The sequence below is a fragment of the Drosophila nasuta genome, chromosome 3 (genome assembly GCF_023558535.2).
Source record: "Drosophila nasuta strain 15112-1781.00 chromosome 3, ASM2355853v1, whole genome shotgun sequence".
NCBI classification, from domain to species: domain Eukaryota; kingdom Metazoa; phylum Arthropoda; class Insecta; order Diptera; family Drosophilidae; genus Drosophila; species Drosophila nasuta.
The window spans coordinates 43,174,350-43,189,226 of record NC_083457.1 but is presented as its reverse complement, the minus strand read 5'-3'; the positions used below and the strand labels follow the sequence as shown (position 1 = coordinate 43,189,226).

Here is a 14,877-nt window from a genome sequence, read left to right as displayed (position 1 = left end):
TAAATTTAATATTGTTAATTTAATAGAATATATAATAATGGTAAAATACATTTTACAAAAGTATCTATTAGATAGAACTTGATTAATTTTATATATGATTATAATTCTTTAATTATATTTTTGAAAAATGTAAATATTTCTTTATTCTCAAGGTCTGTTTAATTTTTAATTTAAGATTTGGTTAAGCTGCCTTGTAGGTAGCTCAATATTAGTCTAATCAAAAGAGCCCTTTATATAAAAACCAAAATAAAATTTAAATATTCTTGAAAAAATAATATAATATAAAATCAATTTTCTTATTGTATTATCAAGAATCAGTAGTCTCCAAAATAATTGGAATGTTTTAAATTGCTGTTAATTTAATTTGTTACTATTATTTTTCTCTTGGTGTAAGAATTAGCCAGCAAATGTTGGGAATCATTGCAATTGATTTAATTAACCAAAATCACTGTATAATTTAGGTTAATCCAATGCTATATAAGCCACATTTTGTGGTGAAAGTCAAACAGTTGCCGCCGAAACGGGTTCTAAGGTGCAAAGTGATCAACAAAAAAAAAAAAAAGTTATTAAGAATTGAAAAACAAAAAGTGTTAAGTAAAATCCTTGCAACAATGTGCGGCATTCTGGCCATATTTTCACCCGAAGGACAACCGATTGAGGTGCAAAACTTCAAGGGTAGTGAACATAGTTTAAGGGAGTTGGCCTATCGCCAGAGTGGCAAGCAACGCCATCGTGGCCCGGATGATACAGGAGTCGAGATCATCGACGAACAAGGCGTGGCTTTGGTGCACGAACGTCTCGCGGTGATTGGCGTGGAGACAGGACATCAGCCGCTGTACTCTAAGGATGGCAACATCTCGTTGATTGTCAACGGTGAGATCTACAACTACGTGGAGTTGACGCATCAGATTGCCAAGCGTTTGCCTGGCTATCAACCCAAGAGTGACAGCAATGTGATCATCGAGTTGTACGAGCAACATGGCCAAGAGTTGTTGCAACACATCACAGGCATGTTCAGCTTTGTGTTGTACGATCGTCGCACGCGGCAACTGCTTGTGGCACGTGATCCTTTCGGGATTATCCCTCTCTATATGGGCAAGGATTTGCAGGGCAATCTGTGGATTGCCTCCGAGATGAAATGCTTGGTTGAGGTCTGCGAACAGTTGCAGATCTTTCCACCTGGCCACTTGGCAGCGGGTACAGTGAATCATCTGAAGCCAGTTCGATACTATCAACCGAGTTGGCGTCAGTTGGTGCCCAACAACAATGTGAACCTGGACGAGCTGCGTCGCCAGGTGGAGCTGGCAGTGCGTTCGCATCTGCAGTGTGATGTTCCCTTTGGTGCTCTGCTCTCGGGTGGCGTCGACTCCAGTTTGATTGCCTCAATTGCTGCCAGGATAATGAGGGAACGCGATCCCAACTACAAGCTGCGCACCTTCTCCGTGGGCATGGAAGGATCTCCGGATTTTGAGCATGCTCGGATGGTGGCTCAACACATTGGCAGCGAGCACTCAGAGATTGCTTTCAATGTGGAGGATTGCCTCGATGGCGTACGTGATTTGATCTGGCATTTGGAGTCCTATGACATCGCCACCGTGCGTTGCAGTCTCCCTATGTTTTATTTGGCTCGCCATGTGAAGAGTACGGGTATTAAGATGATACTCTCTGGAGAAGGTGCCGATGAGATCTTTGGCGGCTATTTGTACTTCCACAAGGCGCCCAACTACGAGGAGTTTCATCATGAGATGGTCACACGCTGCGAGCAGTTGCATGTCTCGGATATTTTGCGGGCCAACAAGGTGACCATGTCGAAAGGATTAGAGCTGCGTGTTCCCTTCCTGGACACTGCTCTCGTTGACTATGTGATGAACATACGACCGCAGGATAAAATTCCTGGACGGTTGAATGAATTCGCAGGCGAAGTCAAGTGGCGCATGGAAAAGTTTGTGCTGCGTCAGGCATTCGCTGGAGATTATCTGCCAGATGCCGTGCTCTGGCGTCAGAAGGAACAGTTCTCTGATGGCGTGGGTTATGCTTTGATCGATGCTTTGCCCGAGTTTGCAGCTCGGCATGTCACCGATGCGCAGCTGCTGCTGGCCGAGAAGCGTTTTCCCATCAATCCGCCCAAGACAAAGGAAGGCTACTACTATCGCTGCATCTTTGAGGAGCAGTATCCTGGAGATGCCGCAGCAAGAACCGTGGAGAAGTGGGCGCCACGCTTGGACTGGGGCTGTCCGGAGGATCCGTCAGGCAGAGCTCAAGCAGCGCATGACAAAGCCTATGGAAAGTGCTAGAAGGAAGTACAAACACATTTAATTATTGATTTCGAAAGTTTATTTTAATGGTGTTCGAGTAGTTTTCGTTTCTTAATAATAAGAGGTATTCATTTTAATCTTATGTCCAAAGCTAGAAACCTTAAGAAGTTTTTAATTACTCTGTATACTATGTGGAATTCTCTAATAATTAAAAGCAATTTATTTATTTTTTTTTTCTAATGTTTATATTAATGGTGTTCTCAAGTAGTCTCAATGCTAGAGATCTTAAAAAAAAATTACCTTATCTATGAAGAATGCTAAAATATTTAAAGAAAACCTTATTTTCTTATTATCAAAAGTCTCTTTTTAAATTTCGCTACTTTAAAATTATTCTTACAAAAGTTTGAAAAAAATTAATTGCAAATATTATCATTTTTTAATATTATGTAAAGTGCGAAAAGATGTACAGAAAATTTCAAATATATATATATTGTTAAGTAATTAATTTCCAAATTAAGGAGAAATCTTTAAATCCTCAAAATTTGTTTTTGTTTGTTTTACGTTTTTTCGAATATTTTTCATAAGTAAATTTTAAATGAGGATGTTTGAATATTCTATAAATTTTAATATAATTAATTTGTATACGAAGGACAAATCTTAAAATCCTCAAAACTTTTTTTTTTATTGTATGGCATATGCTATGTAAGCTATGTATATAAAAATGTATACTAGGTATTAAATGTGTTATATACGGTGTAGGACGTTAATCACAGTATAACTTGTACAGTATTTGCAAAAACACAAATTACATTGTTAATGAGCTTGGAAATGCATTACAAATCACTTAAAGGTGATAATTACTTTTACTTATTCACAAATAAATTCAGTTGTTGCTTTAAAGTTCATTCGTTTCATTTTCGCATAAATTTAAATAATTACCCGCTACTTTAATCAATCAAATGAAAATACAATTGAATTGTACTTGATGTATTTTGATACCCGGCAGCTAAAAAGGGTGTATTGAAGGCGTGATAAGCACAAGTATAAACTTTATACTTTAAAAACTATTTTATACCATAAAAACAATTTTATACTATCACAAAAATAAATTTAAAAGATAGAATGAAATTTTAAACCTTTTTAAAGTTTGATTTGTAAATTATACAAATATATGTATTTGTGAATATGTTATAACGATAGCAAATTATTATGCCGGGTATTCCATAGTCGTCTATTGCTTTCCCACTTCTATTACATTGCAGTGAATCTCCCAGCTAGCAACACATCAATTGCGTTATTTATAAGCGTTCGCATGCGGACTTTGTAAGTAGTCTGACCTTGAACTTGGTTTTCAATTGATTTATTAAAATAATAAAATAGTAATGAATTGCAATTCGAGACGCGTGCTAAGCATCTGCTTTCTTAATTGCATTCAAATTGAGTTGCTTTTAGAAACCGGGTCACTAAGTCAAAGAGAAGCAAGGCAAAAGAGAGCGAACTTTAGAAGAGCGAAAGCAAGCACGTGGCAAAGCGGCAAAAGCTTTTTGCTAAAGCTCATGCTTATAGCTGCCATTGCGTGTTGTTGTTGTTGTTGTTGCTGCTCAACTTGTTTGGCGAACCCAAAAAAAAAAGAAAACAAAAACAAAACGTGCGAGCATAAATATAGAAACGACAAACAAGCGACGCTAGAAATTGCCTGACGCAACACGAACGTGAGCGACAATCAGCAAGAAGCGTCGCCGCTGCCTTTAAAAGCCGGCAAAGCTGCGGGCAGCATTAACAGTTGTCATTGAACTTGCAAGCGAAACGGAACGAAGCGTAACAAATAACAAAATGTGCGGTATATTTGCAATATTCTCAAGCGATGGCGAAGCGATTGGAGCCCAAACATTGGAGGGCAGCAAACACAGTTTGCGTGAGTTGGCCTATCGCCAGAGTGGACGACAACGACATCGTGGCCCAGACTCCACGGGCGTGGTGATTGTTCCCGAACAAGGCGTGGCCATGGTGCATGAGCGTTTGCGCATTGTGGGCGTGGAAATGGGCGATCAACCATTTGTGTCCGATGATGGCAACTTGGTGCTCGTTGCCAACGGTGAGATCTACAATTATCTGGAACTTTCCGCACAGATTGCGAAGCGTCGACATGGCTACAAGCCCAAAAGCGATTGCCATGTGATTCTAGAGCTCTACAAGGATTATGGCGTTGATTTGCTGCAACACATTACGGGCATGTTTGCCTTTGCCCTTTACGACAAGCGCAGCAAAGAAGTGTTGCTGGCCCGCGATCCCTTTGGCATCATACCAATGTATGTGGGCGAAGATGACGCCGGCAATCTTTGGGTTGCCTCCGAGCTGAAGTGTTTGACTCCTTGCTGCAGCAAAGTGGATACCTTTACTCCAGGCGAGGCGCGTTTCGGACGCGTTGGTGCACTGCGTCGCTGGCAGCACTTTGAACAACCCTGGCAACAAGAGTTGCCCAGCTTGCCGTGTGATTTGTCCCTGCTGCGCACCAGTTTGGAGTCTGCAGTGCGCACTCATCTCCACTGCGATGTGCACTTTGGTGCCCTGCTTTCCGGAGGCGTCGATTCCAGTCTGATTGCCTCGATTGCCACGAAGATTATGCGGGAAACCAAACCGAACTACAGGCTAAAGACCTTCTCTGTGGGATTGCGAGATGCGCCGGACTTTGAGGCTGCGCGACAAGTGGCCAAGTACATTGATAGCGAGCACACTGAGCTGATCTTTGAGATCGACGAGGCGCTCGATGGCATTCGGGATATTGTCTACCATCTGGAGACTTATGATGTGACCACTGTGCGCTGCAGTCTTCCCATGTTGCTGCTCACGAGGTTCATCAAGAGCACGGGTATCAAGATGATACTCTCTGGCGAAGGCGCAGACGAGATCTTTGGCGGATATTTGTATTTCCATAAGGCGCCCAACTATGAGCAGTTCCACCAGGAGCTGGTGAAGCGTGTGCAGCAATTGCATCTCTCGGATTGCTTGCGTGCCAACAAGGTGGCCATGGCCAAGGGCGTGGAGTTGCGTGTGCCCTTCCTGGACACGTCGTTTGTCAACTATGTGATGAACATACGGCCGGAGGATAAAATCCCCGGGCCACTAAATGCATTTAAGAGCGAGCAGAAGTCGCGACTGGAGAAGTTTGTGCTGCGCGCTGCGTTTGCTGATGGTTATTTGCCCGACTCGGTGCTGTGGCGTCAGAAGGAACAGTTCTCCGATGGCGTTGGCTACGACTGGATCGATAGCATTCGACGGGTGGCCACCAGTCATGTGACGGACGAGGAGTTTGCCCAGGCATCAGAGAGATTCCCCTTCAACACACCGAGCACGAAGGAAGCGTTCTACTATCGCTGCATCTTCGAGCAACAGTTTCCAGGCGATTCTGCAGCACGAACTGTGGTTAGGTGGATCCCACGTCTCGATTGGGGCTGTCCCGAGGATCCGTCGGGTCGTGCACAGGCCGTGCATCAGATTAATAAAGACTGATTAGCTAAGTTCGAGTAAATTGTTCTAGATTTACCGCATTAAATTCACTTGAGTACAAATATGCACACAATATACTACTATTAATTTCGCAATAAATCTGTCAACGTTGGCACAACTGCTAAACAAACATTAAATTGTTTATCAACATAAATAAATACGCACACACACACTGAAATATTTGTAGTTGTGTTAATTCACGTGTCAGCGAATTTGAGTAGGGTTGAGTAAATTCGATATGGTGTGGCGTCTGGCAAGCTAATTAAAGTTGATAAGGCTCCCCAGACTTGACAAGCGAAATACAATGAACAATACAATGAACTATTCCCGAAATTCTTGACCTTCCTGGTAATAATTTATGAAGTAAACTTGCTTATCAGTCAACGATTATTAACCTGAAGGGAAACATTTGAAAAAAATGTTTAATTTCTGCAACCTTTTTAGTATAAATAATTTCAAATTTGAAGATATATTCTGCATAATGGAAATATTGTCCCTTAGTCAGTTACAAAATTATTAAAATTTAATACATATTTAAAAAGTCGCGCATTTTGTAATATTACCATACTGCTGGATTAAACTTAGTGGCAGCGCCAGCGTTACTCCTGCAATCGATATAATTGTAGACATTTATCGAGAAGGTTGATAACGATATACAAATTCGATAACAACAATAACACTGTATTTGTTGGTATATTTTTAAGTAAACTGAATTTAATTTGTCAACCTTTATTTGAACTTCATTTGTATAAGTACATTAATATTTTTAAATTTGCATTTTAACAAAGTTGTTATTTAACGAAAGTTATTCATACAATTAAGCATCAATAAAATTGTTAAAATCAAACGAGATATAAGTTCAGCCGCTCACATAAAAAAAAAAATCAGACTCTTTTAATTGTGAAAGTGGTGCGTTCAGTATATTCTTCGGCGGTAAACAAGAGATTTTGCAAATAACATTGCAGTCACACTGATCAACAACCGATGAATAAGAAGAAGCGATTTTTTCGCAACGCGCAACAAAATCGGTATTAAATTTAAGTAAAAAGTTGATAAACATTTGTGTAAATCGGCGCAACAAAAAACAATCAGTGCGAATGTGCAACAAAATGTGATGTTTGTCGATTGCAGCCACGGGACGGCTACGCGGCCAAAATTCTTAATGAAAATCTGATGACCCATGAGCAAAGAGAAAGAGAGAAAAGGGAGAGCGAGAAGAGAACAAACAGCCAGCAAGCAAGCAGGCAGCGCGTCACTGAAAAAAAGTTCACAAAATCAGCCAGCAGCAGAGGCAGTAGAAACAGCAGCAGCAGACGAGACTTTGAAGACGTTGGAATTTGTGTTGAACCCGCGGCAGTCGACGGCGCTGCGACTGCGACGGCGACGTCCACCTCCAGCAGTCATCAATAACGGTAGAGCAAGAGAGCGAGAGAGATAAAGAGCACAGTGATATAGCAACAACAAATGACATTTAATTTGCCAAAGTGAAACTGTGCGCAACAACAACAACAAATACAAATAAAGAAGTGGGTGAGAGGAGGGGCAAGCAAGCAAACTGTGATCTCTCGTGTCTGTCTGGCAATTGTTCAATTGGCTGTGCTCAAAACGACATAGAATTTATTAAATTCGCGTATTTGTGTGCGTTGCAAATTGTTTGTTAAACTTACCAACTGGAAAATCAATTCTTAATATCGGCCAAGAGGCCAACAAGCAGCAGCAGTTGTGTTGTTGCTCTGCTCCGCTCTGCTCTGGCGTCAGACCCAACCCAAAACAATAAATTGAGCGTAAAGAAAAATAAGCAAGAGAGGGAGCCGACGAAGAAGAAGAAGCAGCAGCAGCAGCCGGATTTGCAAATAAAGTGAGTAGAGAGTATTTATTTTGAGTGTATGTGTGTGAGTGTGCGTATCTGTGAGCGTGTTAAAAAAAGATCATGCAACTATTTGGCCAAGACACGCATTCGCAAAAGTCGCCTCCGCTTCCGTCTTGATTTTCCTTTTTGTTTTTATATATTTATTTTCATGTGACATTTAAATTTGACAAATTTACGCTGCGGCAGCGCAGTCAACACATTTAGTCCAATTGGACAGAGCATGTGAGAGAGTAAGAGAGCAGCAGCTGTTTTAAAAACGAACATTTTAATCAATTGTCCATATCTTATCGTCTAGTTAAAAAAAGTAAAGAGTTAAAACTCGACGAGTTACGAAAGCTTCGCATAGCGCTTTGTAATTTTTCTTGTCTTGCTGTGGTGCTGCTTCTCATGTTGTTGTTTTTTATTATTATAAATAGAAAATTGCGTATGCAATGCTAATTTGTTGCTTGTTCGCTCAATGCTCTCTCTCTCTCTCTCTGTCTCTATCTCTCTCGTCAGCGCTGAAATGAGCAAACAAGTCGCTGTTGTTGCTTAGTAATTGTATACATACTCTTCACCTCTTCTTCCTCTTCGCTGTTGTCATATTATCTCATTCAGCCATTTCCATAAATATGTGTTATTTTTTCGTTTTTGTTGCCTTCTCGTTTTTATTATTTTATTTCGTTGGTCCGACGACGTCAGCGTTGTTGTGTTTGCGCTGCGCTGCCGACGTTCTCTCCATAGACGGCTTGACGTCGACGTCAACTGCGACGCTGACGCTGACGTCGTTCACCGTTTATGTCGCTGCTCGTTTAGCCGAAAACGTAATAAGAGACATACACAGAGTAAGACACAAACCCAAACACAACACGTTGACTGCCTTTTAACAGGCTGCCACCCAAAACCACCCACTGCAACACTCCACTCCTGGACGCCGTCGTCACGCTCATCGCGGTGAGATGATTCATTTTTGTGTGCACGACGTAACAACGCCCCGCACATCAAGTCCCGTCCTTTACTCCATCCCCCATCAGACAGCCATTCCAACACACAGCCCACAGCCATCTGTCCATGCCCATCCCCACCCGCATAGCCATTCACCTACTTTTTCGCAGCCCAAACACTGACTTCATATTCACTCCCCACACACAAGCAAACAAACATCGCACGCACGCATACATCGATACGCACTCCAATACACACACACACGCGCGCATGCATAAACACAGAAATTGTTGCGACTGTTGCTTTTGCTTCTTCTTCGTTTAGCGATAGCGGCTACGGGTTGCTGCTTCTTCTTACTTTTTTGTACTGCGCGCACGCAGTTTGAAATAAGCGCGCAATTTGAAAAAGTATAGTTTGTAAAAAGAAAATACTGTATAAATTCCATCATGTCTCATGTTCCACTCGTGGTCTTCGTTATTTTGCATAATGTATGCACTCGAGAGATAAATTCAGTTTTGCTGCATCTCCGACACAAACCAATCTATAGTGACCTGCATTTTTGGCAAACTGCTGCTGGCCATAAATATTTAATATAATTTGCAAAAGCGACGACGAACTAAAATCAATTTTTCCTCTCCATTCACTTTTATTGCAGCTGCAACTATACAACACAAACAACAAAAAGAACACTATCCATTCGTGTGTGAAGCAAACAGAGACACTCATACAGCATGGCGTATCGCAAGCCAAGCGATTTGGATGGCTTCATTCAACAGATGCCCAAGGCGGATATGCGCGTCAAGGTGCAATTGGCTGAGGATCTGGTGACATTCCTAAGTGACGACACCAATTCAATTGTGTGCACTGACATGGGCTTCCTCATTGATAACCTGATGCCTTGGCTGACAGGCAGCCACTTTAAAATCGCACAAAAGTCTCTCGAGGCCTTCTCGGAGCTGATCAAGCGACTGGGCAGCGATTTCAATGCCTACACAGCGACAGTGTTGCCCCATGTCATTGATCGCTTGGGCGATAGTCGCGACACAGTGCGCGAGAAGGCCCAGCTACTGTTGCGTGATCTAATGGAGCACAAAGTGCAAACACCACAGACGTTAATCGACAAATTGGCTGCGAGTTGCTTTAAGCACAAGAATGCCAAGGTACGCGAAGAGTTTCTCCAGACAATTGTGAATGCCCTGCACGAATATGGCACCCAGCAGTTGAGTGTCCGAGTCTACATAGCACCAGTGTGCGCGCTGCTCGGAGATCCCACGGTGAACGTTCGCGAATCCGCCATACAGACGCTGGTGGAGATCTACAAACATGTGGGCGATCGTCTAAGGCCTGATCTGAGGCGTATGGATGATATGCCCGCTTCCAAGCTAGCGCTGCTCGAGCAGAAGTTTGATCAGGTGAAAGTCGAAGGCTTATTGCTGCCTTCGGCGTTGCGCAGCTCCAATGGCAACGGCATGGATGAGGCGGACAACATTGGGGTGCGTGAGCGTCCCACAAAGATTGTGAAACGTCCGCTGCACTCGGCGCTGATGCGACCGAAGCCAAGTCAAAACGAGGTCGCTGCTGGCGATGCGGGCGCCGTGACCATGGAGATCTTTGAGGCCAGCTTCGAGCAGGTGCCACAATTGAACATATTCAATTCCAAGGACATGGACGACAACTACAAGCAAATTCTGTTGGTCATCAGCGACAAGACAATGGACTGGGAGAAGCGTGTGGATGCCCTGAAGAAGATACGTGCACTGCTGATGCTCAATTATCATGCGCAGCCGCAATTTCAGGCTGTGCAGCAAAAGGAGCTATCAATCAGTTTCCTCGATATACTAAAGGAGGAGTTGCGCTCCCAGGTGATACGCGAGGCGTGCATCACCATCGCGTACATGTCGAAGACGCTGCGCAATAAACTGGACATCTTCTGCTGGAGCATACTGGAGCAATTGATACAGCTGATACAGAACTCGGCCAAGGTGATTGCATCCGCCTCGACGCTGGCCCTCAAGTATATTATCAAATATACGCATGCGCCCAAGCTGCTAAAAATCTACACCGACACGCTGCAGCAGTCCAAGTCGAAGGACATACGCGCCTCGCTCTGTGAACTGATGGTGCTGCTCTTCGAGGAGTGGCAAACGAAAGCACTCGAACGCCATGCTCTGGTATTGCGCGACACGCTCAAGAAGTCCATTGGCGATGCGGACAGCGATGCGCGGCGATATTCGCGCCTGGCGTATTGGGCATTCCGTCGCCACTTTCCCGACCTGGCCGATCAAATCTACGGCACCCTCGACATTAATGCGCAGCGTGCGCTGGAGCGAGAGCGCGATGGCGGCACCGCCAATGGCAGTCAGCAATCACTGGAGACGCGACGCACGGTGGCGCCGTCGCGCATTGGACGCACACCTGGCACACTGCAGAAGCCCTCGGCAAGCATGCGTTCCATCTCGGCGGTGGACACGGCGGCAGCGCAACGCGCCAAGGCGCGTGCTCAATACACGCTCTATTCACGTCAGAAGAAACCGTTGGTGCCCAGCAACTCTGTGAATACGGCGACGGGTGCGGCAGGCGGTGGAGCAGGAGGAGTTGGCAGCGGTTCGTTGCCACGGCCACGTCTTAATTCCAACAGCAACAGCGGCTCACATCACACCGTCTCGCCGGGCACCGTGACGCCAACGCCACGTGTGGGACGTTCGCGCGCTGGAGTCTCGCAATCGCAGCCCGGTTCACGTTCCACCTCGCCCAGCACTAAGCTGAGAGATCACTACGGCATGGGCAGCTATTATCGCGGTGGCGCCACCGGTGCCATACCCAAGAAGGCCTCCGGCATACCGCGCAGCACGGCCAGCTCCCGGGAGACGAGTCCCAATCGCTCAGGTGCCGGCGGCGGTCTGATGAAGCGCAGCATGTACTCGACGGGATCGGGCGCGAGACGCACACCGGAGCGCAACAATCCCTTGCGTCCGACGGCCGCTGCCCGCTTGCTGGCGCAATCCCGTGAAGCGGAACTGACGCTGGGCAACAACATAGAGACTCCTGACTATGTTTCGGGTGATTTTTTGCGTACCGGAGGCATGCGCATAGGCCGCAAGCTCCTGGGTCGCGATGAGTCCGACGACATTGATTCGGAGGCAAGTTCGGTGTGCTCGGAACGTTCGTTCGACTCGAGCTATACGCGCGGCAACAATTCCAATTCGAATTACTCGCTGAGCGGCTCACGGAATCGCCTCGATTGGAGCAGTCAGCGGGCACCGTTCGAGGACATTGAGACAATTATTCAGTATTGCGCCTCGACGCATTGGTCGGAGCGCAAAGATGGGCTGATCAGTCTGACGCAGTATCTGGCCGATGGCAAGGAGTTGACGCCACAGCAGCTGCAGTGTGTCCTGGACATGTTTCGCAAAATGTTTATGGATAACCACACTAAAGTCTACTCTCTGTTTCTAGATACAGTCACCGAACTGATTCTGGTGCATGCACCCGAGCTGCACGATTGGTTGTTCATATTGTTGACCAGGTTGTTCAACAAACTGGGCACCGATCTGCTCAATTCGATGCACAGCAAGATCTGGAAGACGCTGGTGGTGGTACACGAGTATTTTCCGACACAGCTGCAACTCAAGGAGCTGTTTCGCATCATTTCGGACAACACACAGACGCCCACAACCAAAACACGCATCGCCATCGTACGCTTCCTCACCGATCTGGCCAACACGTACTGCAAGAGCAGCGATTTCCCCAGCGATCAGAATCAAAACTGTGAACGCACCGTGCTGAAGCTGGCCCAGATGTCGGGTGATCAGAAATCTATGGAGTTGCGCTCACATGCGCGCGCCTGCTTGGTGGCTCTCTACAATCTGAATACGCCACAGATGACCAAGTTCTTGGCCGCGTTGCCCAAGGGATATCAGGATACGGCGCGGCTCTGCATACAGTCGACAATGCGGCGACAGAGCAGCGGCGCGAACTCGCCGAGCAGCTCGCCGTTGAGCAGCAGCAGCCCGAAGCCGTTGCAGAGTCCCAGCGTCGGACCGTTTGCGTCGCTCAACATGGATCTGAAGTCTAGTCCACGATCGCGTCAGTCGTCGGTGGAGCAGGAGTTGATACTCGGCTGCTCCGACCTGGACGTGAAGCACAACATACAAAAGACATCCGAGGAGATACGCAACTGTTTCTCCGGTGGCCAATATCATTCGCTGGCGCCCAATGGCTACAACGGTCATCACTTGCAATACTCGATTGAGCAGCAGCTGAAGCGTGAACATCTGGAGCTGACAGCGCAGCAGGACTCGCTGTCGTCCAACTCGAAAACGCAATCGTCGGCCAACACCACGCAATCGAATACCCCGGAATCGGCCACCATGCGTCTGGATGTCGCAGCGCCATCGCAACCTGCCGTCAAGATATCCATCGATGTGGCGGAGAACGGTGAACTGATATTGCCCTGCAATCTGCACGAGAGCGAGGTGATTCGTGTGGCGCTGACGCTCAACAAAGAGATGCCCGTGGAGCAGCTGCAGACGTCGCTCACGAATCTGGGCATCTGCATACGCAGCGGCAACTGTGAGCTGCCCAACAAGCACTTCAAGTCGATCATGCGGATGCTGCTCAACATGCTGGAGGCGGAGCATACGGATGTGCTAATCGCTGGACTGCACGTGCTGAGCAAGATTGTGCGCAGCGAGAAGATGCGTCACAATTGGCTCAACTTCCTCGAGCTCATACTGCTGAAGATAATCAATTGCTATCAGCACAGCAAGGAGGCGTTACGTGAGATCGACACAATGATACAGCGCATAGCGCCAGCTCTGCCCCTCGATTTAACGATCAACATTGTGAATCCGGTGATAGCAACGGGCACGTTTCCCGAGAATATGTGCGCCATCAAGATACTGCTCGAGGTGACCGAGCATCATGGCTCCGAGATCACGGATGCCCATCTGGATATGGTGTTCCAGAATCTGGCACGCTCCGCGGATGATTCGCAATCGATGGTACGCAAGGCGGCCGTCTTTTGCATTGTCAAGCTGTACATTGTGCTCGGCGAGGATAAGCTAAAGCCGAAGCTGGCGCTGATGAATCCCAGCAAGGTGCGACTGCTGAACGTGTACATTGATAAGCAGCGCAATCCGAGCACTTCGGGTGGGGGATCCACAAAGAACTCGTCGGCTGCCTCCTCCTCATGATTGAGAGTAACCACCACAGGCACATCCGCACACACATACAAACAAAGGTCACCCACGCGCTCACACACACAGACACACAAAGACACGGACGTGGCGCCGTCTTTTAACTTATGCAAAAAGTGAGAAAAAATATAACAAAAAAAGCGAAATAAAAAAAAACCAATTGATGATATATAACGATAAATCATACTAATTATTATTTATAAAAACAAAAAAAAACACACATCTAATTACTTATTAATTACGAATCAAATATTGATCGAGGATAAAAAAAAGAAACGATGATTGTTAACGATCACGATCAAAATCAATAATTGTGTAATTGTTTATTATTAATAAACGTAAAAAATTGAAAAACTAATAATAAAAAAAGAAACCGATTGCATAAACAGAACTCCCTATAAAATGTAATTGTAGCGACAGGAACAGAACAAACTATTTATATACGACATTTAACTAAAAAAAAACAAATTGTATCAGAAACAAACTTGTAGCCAACTCTATAAACCTTTCTCCTCCCCCCACTATACAAAACAAAAACCAAGAAGAAATCGACTTTCAGCACCCAGTTGTAACTGTAACGCTATTAATTTCTTCAATATATCGTTTCTTATATAAATAATAGTCACTAAACAATTTAATTTTCCTTTAGTTGATAAGTTTCACTCACTATGCAAAGCGAACCTTTTCTATATTGTACTTGTAACTATTGAAACTATTAATTTAAATGTTGTCCTGCCGGATTCCGTTTTTGATTTCCGCTCAACTAAATGCTAATTATTATAATTACACCGATTTCTGCTGTTTTTACAACTGAACTATTTTTGTAATTAATTTAAAAACAAACAAAACAAAAAACAATAATTAAAACACGTTTAGGTTATGTAATAATATTTATAAATTAATTAAATGAATAAAACAGTTAAACAAAAATAATAAAAAGAACACAAAAAAAAAACATAATAAATAAAAATCAAACGCTCCCAACATATAAACACCATTTTCTGGGTTTTATTTTCGAAAATGAAAAGGCCAAATGCAATTTGTTTATTAACATTTTTGCTATTTTGATTTTCTGTTTTCTGTGTCTTTTATTTTTGTTGATCCATAAAATTTAAACGTTCAA

At 44.6% G+C, this 14,877-nt stretch overlaps 3 protein-coding genes across 3 annotated transcripts; all 3 read left to right on the top strand.

Moving 5' to 3' along the window:
* Positions 1–495: 495 nt before the first annotated feature.
* Positions 496–2,633, top strand: LOC132792419 (asparagine synthetase B [glutamine-hydrolyzing]-like). The gene has a single exon (XM_060801792.1). It carries the CDS (start codon positions 612–614, stop codon positions 2,292–2,294), a length of 1,683 nt encoding a protein of 560 aa, XP_060657775.1. The 5' UTR covers positions 496–611; the 3' UTR covers positions 2,295–2,633.
* Positions 2,634–3,982: 1,349 nt separating this feature from the next.
* LOC132794393 (uncharacterized) lies at positions 3,983–5,945 on the top strand. The gene has a single exon (XM_060804817.1). It carries the CDS (start codon positions 4,089–4,091, stop codon positions 5,763–5,765), a length of 1,677 nt encoding a protein of 558 aa, XP_060660800.1. The 5' UTR covers positions 3,983–4,088; the 3' UTR covers positions 5,766–5,945.
* Positions 5,946–6,532: 587 nt separating this feature from the next.
* Positions 6,533–14,867, top strand: LOC132794392 (CLIP-associating protein). Its single transcript, XM_060804816.1, has 2 exons — positions 6,533–7,620; positions 9,212–14,867. The coding sequence occupies exon 2, from the start codon at positions 9,288–9,290 to the stop codon at positions 13,749–13,751; it is 4,464 nt and encodes a 1,487-aa protein (XP_060660799.1). The 5' UTR covers positions 6,533–7,620; positions 9,212–9,287; the 3' UTR covers positions 13,752–14,867.
* The last annotated feature ends 10 nt before the right edge of the window (positions 14,868–14,877 follow it).